At 41.8% G+C, this 13,833-nt stretch overlaps 1 protein-coding gene across 3 annotated transcripts; it reads left to right on the plus strand.

Annotated features, from left to right (window-relative positions):
• The first annotated feature begins 1,464 nt into the window (after positions 1-1,464).
• Positions 1,465-13,601, plus strand: fam189b (family with sequence similarity 189 member B). 3 transcript variants are annotated; one of them, XM_076890012.1, is made up of 15 exons: positions 1,465-2,451; positions 2,694-2,963; positions 3,057-3,113; positions 3,520-3,627; positions 3,762-3,875; positions 3,976-4,083; positions 5,022-5,182; positions 5,307-5,406; positions 5,485-5,557; positions 8,327-8,624; positions 8,721-9,058; positions 9,140-9,181; positions 10,620-10,795; positions 10,901-11,041; positions 11,129-13,601. In XM_076890012.1, exons 2-15 carry the CDS (start codon positions 2,730-2,732, stop codon positions 11,381-11,383), a joined length of 2,205 nt encoding a protein of 734 aa, XP_076746127.1. In that variant the 5' UTR covers positions 1,465-2,451; positions 2,694-2,729; the 3' UTR covers positions 11,384-13,601. The 3 variants fall into 3 exon arrangements, with proteins under 3 accessions (XP_076746127.1, XP_004541307.2, XP_076746126.1); XM_004541250.5 differs by having other exon boundaries at positions 1,465-1,851; positions 2,002-2,963; XM_076890011.1 differs by having other exon boundaries at positions 1,465-2,963.
• The last annotated feature ends 232 nt before the right edge of the window (positions 13,602-13,833 follow it).

A 13,833-nucleotide genomic window follows, 5' to 3' on the forward strand; every position in this document is an offset into this window, starting at 1 on the left:
GGAAAAGCTCCCCTCAGAATCCATTTAAAGGGAAAAAATGAAGGAAACCTCAGGAACAGAGCAGTGATCCCAGATATGTGAAATAGTGAAATGACAGCTGCACAATTTCAATACTGAAAATCATAATGTTATCAATTAGGAAAAATATGGATACAGTGTTGTATTGTGAAAGACTTAGCTAGGCAGAACATCTTTTTTTCTTTAATTAAATACCTTAAATGACATCAATTAAGCGATGTTAAACTCTGTGTCCTAGTCCATAGACTTCATAGAAAAGAGGGACATAGGTTATAAAACTCTGTTGTGGGGTTTTTTGTTTTGTTTTGAAAATTCTTCAGTGTGAAAGCAATTTCATGATATTCAACAAGTAAGTGGTGGCTTTAATTTTTCAAAAGCACATTTTAAAGCATTCTTTAAAATTGGGGGACTTAATTTATTTATTTATTTTAGGGGTTTTTTGGGGGGGCACTGTCTGACATACCTGAGTGGGGGGGCTTTTATTTTGGAAATTTCAAATGCATTTAAGCCATAGTGAGTATAAAAGATGCACATAGCTACCATAACATCACCCACCGGTTTGTGAAGCCTTGAGATTTGCTATCACCATCTTGGTTTCCAAAAGAAAAAGAAAAATGATGTGATGTGATGACTGACTGTGAAACTGTGCTCATTGGCTAAGGACTTGAGATTAAGAAATTGTTTGCCAATGAGCTGTGGTTTCACACCACAGATTTATTTTGAGACATAATATGACAACGACTTACAAAATACACTCATTAAAAATTATTATTATTCAATACGACCCCACATGAGTGGCCAAGCCTTTAAACTCAGCAGGAAACTGTTGGCAGAGTTCAAGTTAGAAAGCAGTTTTGTGACTTCTATAGAACAGGAAGTGTTTTTGAAAGTTATCACCTTCTCAGAGTATTCAACACTTCCACATGGGCTTTGTTTTTCCGACCTGGAAGATATATCCATCTTTTATTTTGTCTGTGGTTAAAGCATACTGGACATTCCACACACACAAAAATTAGGGCTTTTACTGTGAAAATCTATCATCCAAGTATAATGGTAACGTCCTGTAAGTCCCGTAGTATTTATTTTGAGAATCTGACACCGAGATCTGTTAGTCACTATGAGGGTCTTTGAACGAACAAGAAACATTACATATGATAGACACATCGCTGGTTGTTTTAGACGAGCCACCTACAGGACACACATTCTCACTACAAAGAATCTCTGCCACCGTCTATTTCTCTTTCTTTCTTTTTTAACTCTCCTGCCAACAGCAACTGCTTCGGGTTTTTGTGTGTGTTGTTGTTGTTGTTTTAATCGTCGCTGCAGCAGTAAAAGCTGGATCCTGTCGCTAGGCAACCACCCCTCCTTCCCAGCATCAGCACCAGGACTGTGTTAACGCTCTCTGCCGCATCACCGAGTTGGCTGCACGTTCTGCGTGCCTTGTCATCACGTATAGGGCAGGTTGTGGTTTGCAAACACGATCCGTTCCTCTGCCAGAGTCACAGCTCGGCTTGGAAACAGAGGAAGAGATGCGAGGGCAGCAGAGGGGAGGGGCGAGCAAACACGATAATGAAAGATAAACTTAAGTTGCTGTGCTATGAGGGGGCACGGGAAGGCTAAGCGGCTGTATTAGTGTGATGTCTGGTGAAAGGCTGTGAGGTAAACGTCGGTGGTACATACACACATTCACAAACACACGGGATGCCCGCGTGACTGCAGGGAGGAAAGAGGCGGCGGAGGAGGAAGAACAAGAGGAGGAGGGGAGTCTAGGTGCTTGTGTGGACCGCCGCAAAAACCTCCGAGGTGGAGTTAACAAAGATAGATAGTCTGCTGGTAAATATTCCAGCCTGGCTGCTATTTTGGTGCAGTTTGAAAATCGATGGAACATTTATTTCCTGTTCATGCCGGGATAGCTAATTAGTCTTAGGGTGATCTTAGGGTTTTGATCTCCTCGCCGTCTTTTTTTTTTCTCTTCCGTGACAGGATAAGGAGCTGATAAAAAGGTCGCGGGAGGGGAGCGCACATGTTCAGATGATGTTCCTCAAGACTGGACGCACGGACTGACCCCCACATGCCGCCTCTGCTAGGAGTAAAACTACAAGCGAACAGCTGCTATCTCTGAGATGCTTTAGAATTTGCGGCCTGCTCGGGTCTCCAGTTACCGCAATGCCACGGGCTAGAGGAGGGAGAGAGGGACGAGAGGAGGTGGAGAGGAGGAAGCAGCAAAAAGCAAATGAGTAATAATAGCAATAATGTGAAGATTTAAAAGGAAAACGAATTGCCCAGTTTGCCTGTTAGCGTTATAATCAAAGAATGGCTGGGCAGCAGAATGGCGTAGACTGTACTATATAAGCTACATTGGCTTCTGAACTGAGTGGGGTGAAAGAGACGCTGTGTGGACTTAAAAGTATAAAAGCTGAAACATCAGATGAGGTGAGTATGGTGCCTGCGACTGTGTGGTAGCAGCTCATTTTTTCAACTTTCTGCTGACAAAGTTATTGGACTCACTGGCTGGACTACAGTGTGCACCATGGGACATTGCGCAGAACCTGCCAGTGGAGAATTTGGTGCATAACTGTGACAGAGCAGAGCTCTGAAGCCAGCATTTATGTCTCTCTCTCTCCTGCTCTCCTGTGCTTCTGCCCACACAACTTGTCTTATGAACCCGCTGTAAGCGTAAACCCTTTCCCTGCCTCCTCCACAAGCCAAACATGCCTTCACCTTCAGACTCTAGCAGCGTGGCTTCAGCCTCTGGGTCCCGGGGTTGGTCAGACAGCCGCAGGGGCATGTCTGGCCGGGGGCCTGGTGGAGCCCGACTGCTCCTTTACCTGGGGCTCTGCCACCTGGGCTTGGGAGCAATGGTCCTGGCCTTCTCTTTCACCAGCATGGCCTTCACCACCACTCCCCGCGTAAGGCAGTCCTGTCCATTCTGGGCTGGTTTCTTTGTAAGTGTAACTCGTACTGAAAACAAACAACAGTATGTTACAGCAGATATACTAAAGGAGGTATTTCATGGTGCACATGCTTTTTGTTTCCAGGTGGTGGCATCGGGGATTGTTGGAATAATCTCATGGAGGAGACCTCTGACGCTGGTGGTATGTGTAGCACATTGCATCAAATCTTTCTGAGAATTTCAAACTTTTCATCCTTTTTGGCATAAAAGTGGGAGTTTAAAATGTGCATTCTTACATAACTGATAATTGAGGGTCTTTGTACTGGGGTGTTTTGTCACTATGTGGTTTAAACAATTCTATATCTGCATGAAAAAATCTATCATATTTTATATTTTGATTACACTGTGCACATGAAGTAAAACACTTAGCAGGCTTAAGATTTCAGTGCATTCAGGACAGAAAACAGGACCAGGATCTAAAACAGGCACTTTCATTGAACATGTTCTTTACTCTGGTTGAAAGCATCTTGAACCATGAGATATCCTGCTGTGGTCTTTGGTTGAATGCCACACTCTAACTCAAACGTCATCTCTGTGTATCTCCACAGGTGTCACTGTTTATGCTGCTGTCTGCAGTGTGTGTGATACTCAGTCTAGCTGGCTCAATGCTGTCCTGTCAGAATGCACAGATGGTCAAGTCCATGCTCACCTGCCAGGTACAGTGAGCAATATTATGCAAGCTTCGTCTTCTACCTTCATGCTTAGATGCATGGAAAACGTGACAGGAATAGCTGCAAATATCCACTTTTGGTCTACCGATTAGTGCTTTACACCAATCCAATGTGTTTAGGTGGAAAATGGTCTGTGTGTGTGCTGTGCACGCACAGACCCCTGCTCCACAGATGAGGAAAAGCTGGTCCTCAACCAGGATAATGGGTGCCACTCAGTCAGAAAACAGCTGAAGGTAGGTAGAATATTTTTTGACCACACTGGAAATCCATTTTCCACATAAAAGATTACATAAACCAAGATTTTGTTTTCTTTTGAATGCATCGTCTATACAGGACCTTTTGTTCAGTGCGTGTGGTCTCAGCATTCTCTCCACCATCATTTGTACCCTGTCCACCGTGACCTGCAGTATCCACATATTCTCCCTGGACCTCCTGCACCTGGTAGGAACAGATTCAGCACATTTTACATTTAAAATGTGGACCCTGCAAATGTGCTGGACTGCTGCCTTAAGAGATTAGAAAATATATAGTGCTGTGAAGAAGCATTTGCTCCCTTCCTGATTTCTTTTCTTGCATATTTGTCACACTTACCTGTTTCTGATTTTGAAAAATGTTTAAACATTTAGATAAAGATAACTCAAACAAATACAAAATTCAGTTTTTAAATGATTTATTAAGGGAATAAAACGTCCAAACCCACCTGGCCCTCTATGAAAAAGTAATTGCCTGAAACCTAATAACTGGTTGTGCCACCATTGGCAGCAAGAACCGCAATCAACAGTTTGCCGTAATAGGCAATGAGTTTTTCAAACTCGCCATCAGACCCAACTGTTCTTTGCAGAAATGTTTTAATTCACCCACACTGGAGGTTTTTCCAGCATGCACAGCCTGTTTAAGATAAGTCCTGTTTAAGTCTGGACTTTGACTAGGCAACTCCAAAACCTTAATTTTGTCATTTTTAGCCATTCAAAGATGGACATTAAGGTGTGTTTTGGATCATTGTGCTCCTGCATAAGCCAAGTGTGATTGAGTTTCAGGGCATGAAATGATGGTTGGACATTGTCCTTCAGGATTTTCTGATAGAGAGCAGAGTTCATGGTTCATTCAGCTAAGGCAAGTCGTCCAAATACTGCAGCAAATTTTTCACGTAGGGCAGGTAGGTTTGCATATTTTTTTCCCTTAATAACAGAATTCATCCTTTAAAAACTGCATTTTGTATTTACTCAGGTTATCTTTGTCTAATTTTAAAATTTGTTTGCTGATCTGAAACATGTAAGTGTGACAAATATGCCAAAAAATAAGAGATCAGAAAGATAGAAGATACTTTTTCACAACACTGTATCTTTTAAAGATGTACCCAATTTTTTATTCCTGTCCAGCTGGCCCCACATCGCTCTCGGTCTGTCAACCCAGAATGCACCACTCCTCAGGATGCCTTCCTGACCAACATCATGGACTTTGAGGAGTTTGTTCCACCCATCCCTCCACCCCCCTATTATCCTCCTGAGTACACCTGCAGCTCTGAGACAGATGCTCAGAGGTACTAAACATGCACTTAAAATGCATCAATATCACTTGTGTTCGACGTTTAGTAGCCATTCACTTACATGATTAGGCTACATTTTGTAAAACCAAATGATTGATATTTTTGAATTCACATTTAGCATCACCTATAATGGCTCCATGGAGAGCCCCGTTCCCCTCTACCCCACTGACTGCCCTCCTCCTTATGAAGCTGTGATGGGACAGAGAGCTGCCAGTCAGGTAAGTATGTGTGTACTTGTATGTGTTTGTGTGATGGACTTAGTGAGAAGCTGATCTTTGTCTTTTGTGACTATCAAGGCCACAGTGTTTGACCCCCACGGCACTGAGCTGTCTGGAGAGAGAGGAACTTCCACCGCCTTCAGTGGAGAAGGTTAGCTAATGGAATATATGTTTTATGGAGCCATTTGCATTTGGAATATTAAAAAACAACTATTATTAAAAAATTATTAGAAAAAGTTACTAAAAATCAACATAATTATCATTTTAAAAACTAGTTCCAAACTTGAAGGGGTACTTCACTCCCAAACCAAATATACAGATTTTTATTTAGCCTTGTGTAGGCGAAGAGGGTGGGGGACGGTAACAATTGGATCCGGGTTGAAATGAAAAGAACGCCAGGCAGAGGTATTTAACACAAAATATATCTTTATTATAATCAATTAACTCAATATTCATATAAACAGTAACAACAAAAAGAGACAGCAACGCTGCTTTAATGATAAATCAGACAGTCCAACCCAAAGAGATGGTGACCACTTCAACAAAGAAAACAACTATAAGGCTTCAACAGAAAAAGACAGCAACGCTGCTATTAGCAATTACTAGGCAGGCCAAACAAAATAATGGAGGCCACCGACACTTAAGGAAAACCACTGCTCAGTTAAGAGCTACTCACAAAGAGCCACACACAGCAGGCCTTTTCCACACCTAGACCAGTATCACACACTGACCCGCACAGAGGGGAAAACCACCAGAAGTCTCTCCCACATCCACACTGCTCTCCTCCAGCTTATATCACCTCTGAGGGTAATTGGTGGTCAACAAGGGCAAATGAGCAGCAGGTGTGTCCTAAAGGAGACGGCAGGGACAGAGAGAGACAAGGGGAGGGGCAAGAAAGAAGGAGGAGGAAAGGGAGAGGACAACACCACGCCCACACACTCCCACGTCCTCACAGGATGTAACACCTTGCTTACATGATTGTAAAAAGACCAAAACATTAATACACATATTTTAATTAAAGCAATTTTCAAGCCATACAAGGTAGCATTTTAATATAGGTGTTACTAATCATATTAATAATACTCTGTTCTAAACCGGTACACAAACAGATGATTTAGGTACACCAGTGTTAACCTGCTATTAAAAAATATGACTGGTGTGAACTCTGTCTATCTTTTTCTTTTTTTGTTCGTCATAATTTCAGAAATGGGACAGTACTGTTGTTATGACATTACATAATTTTTGGGTTGTTTTTTTCTTTTCTTCCATTTTTTGTTCCTTTGTACACTGCAAGCCAAGTGCCATCTAGTGCAATTCAACAGAAAGGTCGACATCTCTACAGCCACAAGATGGACAGATACTTTTTTTAAACTACATGCTAGAGTAAAGAAAGAAATAAAAATAAAGTGTGGTTAATTTTATATTGGATTAAACACAAGTGTTAAACCTCATCTGCCAGTGACTTTTTTCAAATGTCAGCAATGTACTAAAATCAGTATTCACTGACAGTAAATATATTGAATTAATCAGATCTATATTTCAAATTAAGACAAACTGAAAATGAAACATAAAGCAGTGTGTAAAAGTCTTGCACCACCTCTCATTTCTTTATATTTTGCTCCAAGGAGCCACATATTGTCTCTTTTTTTTTCAGTGATCATAAGGAATATTTCTCCAGGCTTTCTGAAGTTCTTGCAAAGTGTTTATTTGAGGATTGGTTCCTTTGCCACTTATTTTCAGTCCAGTTTCTACCTGACCATTTTCAGATTAATGTTTATTTATGGGGTAAGGGTTAAGGTTATGCTTATCATGCCTCTTAAGACTGACCATTCAGGCATGAAAAGCCTCCTAATTCAAGGGATGAACTAGTGATGTATCTGCACATAACAGAGAACTTAACAAAGAATCCATTTTTAACTGTGTCTTTAGACACTTTGTTATTAACAGCCTGACACAAAAAAACTGATCATTTGTTCACACAATATTTTTCCACCAACAAGGTGATTCCCAAAGAGAAGTGAAGCCTCATCAGAAATGGTCTCAGTGGAAGTCTGGCTGTCAAGAAGTCATTGTTAAGCAAGGGAAACAGGGACAAAAGGCTGAGGTATGCCAAGTTACACAAGAACTGGACAGAAAATCAGTGGCATTAGGTCTTATTGAGTGATGAATCCAAATGTGAAGTCGTTGGTTCAAATCATCAATAATAGGTACAGAGGAGGTTGGGTACAATGATCTACAGCTGCCTGTAAATTATGGTTGAAGCTCTGCGATGGTTTGGAGCTGCAGTTCAGCCACAGGTGTTGGTGATCTTCCCAAAACTAATGAAAATATGATCACACAGAAGTACCCTAGAATTTTGATCCACCATGCAACACCAACTGGAAACTTCTGATTGGTAACGGCTCATTCTCCAGCATGACAATGATCTCAAACACACTGCCAATGGAGTGAAACCACACCTGGATAGAAAAACACACAAGGGAACACTCAATTGCAGGCTGACCTCCTCAGAGCCCAGAACTCAACATTACTGAAGCAGTTTGGGATCATCTCAACAGTAAATGGATCAAAAGGCAGCCAACAGCCAAAGAAGAGCTTTGAATGTCCCTCAAAAATCCTAGAACTATTCCTGAACACTACTTAAATAAATGCCAAGAAAGCTCACATAAAAAGATTTCAGGCTATGTTGAAGAAGTAAGGTGGTCATATCAAATTTTCGCTTTCAAGCTCATTAAAACTCCACAAACTCTGTGCAGTGTTGTACAACAGAAAACAAAAAAGCATTAAGTCATAATTTTTACTGACAATATTATTGCTGAGGTATAGTAAGGAGTTTTCTTAGATTACTTAAAAAGTCCTATAAATGAAATCAAAATGTAACATTTTCCCTACATAATAAAGGATTACCTTTTTTTCTTAGTGTCTATGGACAGTGGATCTCTGTTAATGTCAGAGATTGTGGACATCCCTGATGATTCCTCCCCCTCTGAGGACTCCTGCCTCTTGGAGGTTGGGCTGAGAAACCAAGGGGAGAGGCGTAACAGGAACGCTAGTGAGGGTGGAGACGGAGGAGATGGTAGGGAGTATATCAACTTAGGTGGCCCACCGTGTCAAACACCAGAGAGTCCTCTGGCAGGAGGGCCGAGATCCAGGCGATTCCTCAGAGGAGAGCGGTCCAACTCCTGCTCCTCACCCAGCACAGCCACCACCACATACAGGTGAGTGCAAACGTCCGATGCCGGGTTAAAATCAGAAGTTGAAACTGCAAACACATGCCAACATATGTTTTGGCATTTTCCGGTTTTGTCATCCAGGTCTCCAGTGTTGCGGCGCCAGACCATCCTGGCTAGTAGCTGTTCCCAGCTGGAAGCAGTAGGGAGTTGCACCTCTCAACACCAATCCTCGATCCCAGAGATTCGAGTTCGCCCCTCCACCCCTTCAGTCCAAGGAGCCATCCCAGCCTCTTCTGCTCCCCTTACCTCATCCTCCTCTGCTACCAGTGAGCAACCCCATCCGCACCAACCCCTGTGTCTTCACCGGAGAGCTGGGAAGAATGAAAGAGATGGAGAGAATGTACAAAAAGACCCGGAAGGCTTCCTACGCCTTGTGAGGTCACACAGTGAGCCAGGTCTGGGCTCCTCAACTGAGAGAGGTAAGTCAGACACCAACGTAAACACATGTCTTAAACTAGCTTTATAGATCCCATAACCTGTCTGAACTTACATTTCTCTAGTTGACTTTGGCTCTGGAAGCAGCAAGGCATCTATAGACACAGGTAAGAGCTCACTCCTATGGACCTTAAAGATGAGATAAACTTTATCAGGCAGTGTGATGTACAAATGTTCTTAGTTAAAGAGCTGAACCTTTGCTGCATTTCATCACCACCTCTGTCATCCTTTCTTCCTCTTTACTTGAGATTGTCTAATTAGAAGGAGAAACCCCAAAAGAGATCATGTCTCAGTTGTTTTGATCAGACATAGCTCAGCTCATTTACCGCTAATTGCCCTCATTCATCAAAGCCTCTTAGCAACGACTGGAAACGTACGCTTCAGAGGAGACATGGAGATCCAGCCCCATGTGCACGTGATTTATGAAACTTTTCCAGAACATCAAAATTAGCAGTGATTTGATTACATATTGATAAATGACATCACTTTGTGGAAACAGTAATGTGCCTTCTTATCTGCATTTTCTTTTTCAAAGGACAGACCCCAATGGATGGATGCTCAAGCAGCAAAGTCATGGATACAGTACGTCATGGAAAAATGCAATAATCCATGATTATCCATGATACAGGCCTTAATGTCACTATCACAGGCATAAGATTTTAGGTAGCCTAATTTATTATGGGAGATTATTCCATCAGACACACTAAATAGTATGCTCTTTACTGTCTAGTCAGGGGGACAGTCTGGTACATTCTGTAATACCATGCAGCACTTCCTACAGTCTATATACACTATACCTCTTTGAATCATCAGCAGCAATATTTGTGTTTTTGCAGCTGTTTCATCTGCTTTTTTATGCAGCAAAAGTCAGAATGTTTGTAATTTAGCTGTTAAATTTCAGCTATGTCTACCTGTATGTTGTTTCCCTCACTTCCAACCTTTCTAAGTATATGTTAAGGTTGTTTTTCACCATTTTGTTTTTCTATCAGCTCAGGACTTTTTGGTTTGCAATTTTGTCTTGGACTCGGCCTACATCTTTATTTATATAGATTATACAGCAAGAATAAAAATATCAACACATATTGTACTGTAATGTGGAGGGATCTACAGTTTTCCTGTGGCATCTCCCCAATCAGACTGCAACTACTATATACTGCTGCAGTCACATTTTTTTTCTGTCTGCTGGTTGGGTGAAATTAGCTGAATGTCTAGAGTGAACAAAGATCCATATTTTAAATCAAGTAAATGGGCCTGCCCCTGGCAACTTTTCTAAGGTGTACCTTGCCTTTTGCCCTATGACAGCTGGGATTGGATGGGAGGATGGATAGATAGATAATTTATTCATACTTAGCCCCCTGCAGATCAGCATTATGCAAGTTGCTATAATGGTCTGCACAGCTCTGTGCCTGTGTCTGTTTTTTAAGGATATTTTTGACTTGGCATTGGGCTTGTTTTGTCACACAGACCTGGCAACTCTGCTGCTGGATCAGCTAAAAGGATATTATAGCTCTGCATGTAACATTTTCTTTTTCTTCTTATGCAAAGGCCCATCCTCTGAAGCGTGTCTGTTGCCCCGCACTTCTGTGCCTCCGGTTGCTGCTCTGCCCAGAAAAGGCAGCATCAAATTAGCAGCCACGGGGGTGCAGGTCCCCTCCAAACCTGCACCCACTTCACCGTTACGTTTACCTAAAGACTGCCACCGTTCTCTCGGAGACCTTAAGGCAAGTCAAAAAAAATTCTTGAAGGAAGTTACAGGAGCAGTAAGGTGGCAAATATGAACGGCTGTGCAGTCTGCTCATTCTCTGATCTCCTTGTGTTTCCGTCAGGTCACTCGGGTTCTGGTGGCTCGCTTCTTGCAGCGCTCCAAACGTAACCTGGCACCCCCATCTGAGCATGCTGGCAGCGCAGGGCAGGGACCTAAGAGAAGGAGTGGAGCTGAGGGTGCCAACCACTTGCCCTTGGAGCAGGTATAAAAAGAAGTCCTGATTACGCTGTTATGTCATTTTGCAGCAAACCTTCTGCCCTTTCTCACAACTTCATAAAAATATCTTCAGGTGTTGCGAACGCCTTGGAGCACAAGCCGCGGACAAGCCAACCATCATTCCCATCATCCTCATCGACGCGGACATCACCATTCCCACAGTGACAGTCGTCACAACCGACACTACAGCAGCCGGGCGCCTGAAGGGATCCACCTGCGCAGCTGTGGAGATTTAAGCTTCTCCTCCTCAGCGTCACTGCGTCGATTAGTGACACCTCATGCACCACATGGGTCATCGGGAGCTCTCTACTCAGAGTCTGCACTGTGAAAAGAAGAGGAGAGTGAAGGAGGGGTGGAGGAGGAAAATAGGTGCCACGCAAGATGACAAGGCTGTAGGGGGAAATATCTAGAAGCCTATTGAGATATTATTCCCTCCTTTGTCTCTTATTCACTTCCGTTTCTTGGAGCAAGCTGTGCAAATGGCCTTACTTAGTGGTGCTCTTTATCATGTGAACAACATCTTAGAGCTCCCTCACAGATCAACAGCAGTGCAGTGCTCTGTAGATGTTTATTTCTGATGGGCTCTCTTTAGAGAACCTATTGGCCAAGATCAACCTACCAGAAGCATCTTTTCTGCCACACCAATGAGCTCCTAACTCTGACTGGAAATGGAACTCAACTAGCATTCAGATTTACTTACACTTACTTTTAATCTCAGTCTGTTACACAATGGGTTGCAATATGCTTCTGGCCCTTTTGTACATTGCTATTCATTCACGGGATCGCTCAGGTGAAGTGATCAAGGAAAGCTCTTACTTTGTCTTCCATTGATTAAACAAAATGCATCATCATATAGTCAGCTGAGTACAATGTAAGATAAACAGACAACACATGAGAAATGCTTTCACATTACTGAGTTGCTAATTTTGTGTTTTTCTAATTCAGTCACACTTTTTCCACCTACATGATGGCCTTCGAAAAATAAGGCAGCCAGCATTCAGACACTGACATTAGTGCACGCCACAGACACAGGCTCAGCCTGTGAAATGTACTCTCTGTGGGTGGCCCCTGGACACGGTCATTTCATTTGCCCGTGCGCATGTTTTGCTACAACCGGCGATACAGCAGAAACCTTGTGCATTGAATCCTGACTGTCTGTGTAATTAAGTAACATGTCCTTCAGAATGTCTTTATCTGCATGTTTTGACTATGCTTCCTTTTTTTTCCTCCCCTTGCACCCAAGACCTGTGATAGTCGGCAGTTACAATGTATTTGTTTTAATAGCTAGCTCTAAGGACAAGGATCTGCAGCGCTCCCACGGGCTCCAAACATGCCTCTGTATCCAATTTGATTTTAATCGAGTTTCAATATGTGACACTGGCTAAAGCAGCTTGATCCTGTAAGATAAATAGGTGTAACTTGTACTCCGATGATATGAAGAGTCTCTCGCAGTAAATGTACAGATGAATTGATTAAGTGGTCAGGCTTCACAAAATGTGTTAGCACATGTCCCTGTGGACTCTACGGGTTGCTGATGGTTAGTTGAATGACAAAACAAAAAGAAAATCTTCCAGATACTCTCATGACAGGGAATTTATGATGGGTCTGGCAGCTCTGGGTACTGAATTTTGAAGTGTAATAATATATTTGTATCAGATTGGATTTCTTTTTTTCTTTAGAAAGACTTTCTGGTGTGCTCACCAAGTGATGATACTGAATACGTATCAGTAAAGGCACATTTTGGATACACTCATACGTATGTATCTAAGTTTAAAGATTTACACACATACACACTTACAGGCACATGCATACACCTATAAAGGCACTGAGCTGTGTTTCTACCTCCTGTCTTGCATAAAACATAATTTATTTCAAGAAATGTATATCTGTATTGCAGGCTTAACAGGACAGAGCCTTGAGATCTGAACAATAAATGTAATCTAAGTATGACACCTATTCCAGATTTTAAATGCAGTGTCAATGTATTTCATGAAATGAAATAAATGATAGACAAAATGCAGTGTTGTGCAAAAGTCTTCAGCAACTCCTCATTTATTTAGATTTTGCTAGTAAACTGTAAAGTAGCTTCAGTGTTTTATTGAAATATATGCAAACATAAATGGAAATACAGTGTATAAGGTCAATTTTAAGCAGCTATTATTTAGCTAATATTAAATGTACAACAGCGCCAGAACTCTCTTAGGCAAGATTTCTTATAATTTCTTATGTAGTCTTGAAGGATTGTTGTCCATGCTTCTAGAAGTACAATCAAATCTTTTCTTTGGGTGTTGGCTGCTTTTTCATTTAATTCTCTATCAACATAAAGCCACGGCTCTGAGGAGGCCAGTCCATGACTAATCATGTGTGTGTTTTTTTTATCCAGGTATGCTTGTAATGCATTGGCAGTGTATTTGGTTTCACTGTCGTGCTGAAAAAAATAAGTTTTTAACCAAATCAGATACTTTCCAAATGGTATTGAATGTTGGATCAAAAGACCTGTTTTCCAGATTCAGCTTAAGAAATAAGAACAAATTGTGTTTTTTTCCAAGAGACTGCAAGTAACAAAGAGCCTCAAGATACAATTTAAAACTGTTTCTTTGCCAAGTTGTCTGGTATGTGTAGACACAACATTGGTTCATCTCATGCGTTAGGTGCATTTTTATGCTTGAATTCTGTCAGATTAAATTGGATTAACAAACAATAAAATAAAGTAATATTTATGGTAAATGGCCTGTATTTATATAGCGCTTTACTAGTCCCTAAGGACCCCAAGGCGCT

Source organism: Maylandia zebra, linkage group LG11, assembly GCF_041146795.1.
Source record: "Maylandia zebra isolate NMK-2024a linkage group LG11, Mzebra_GT3a, whole genome shotgun sequence".
In the NCBI taxonomy this organism is placed as follows: Eukaryota; Metazoa; Chordata; class Actinopteri; order Cichliformes; family Cichlidae; genus Maylandia; species Maylandia zebra.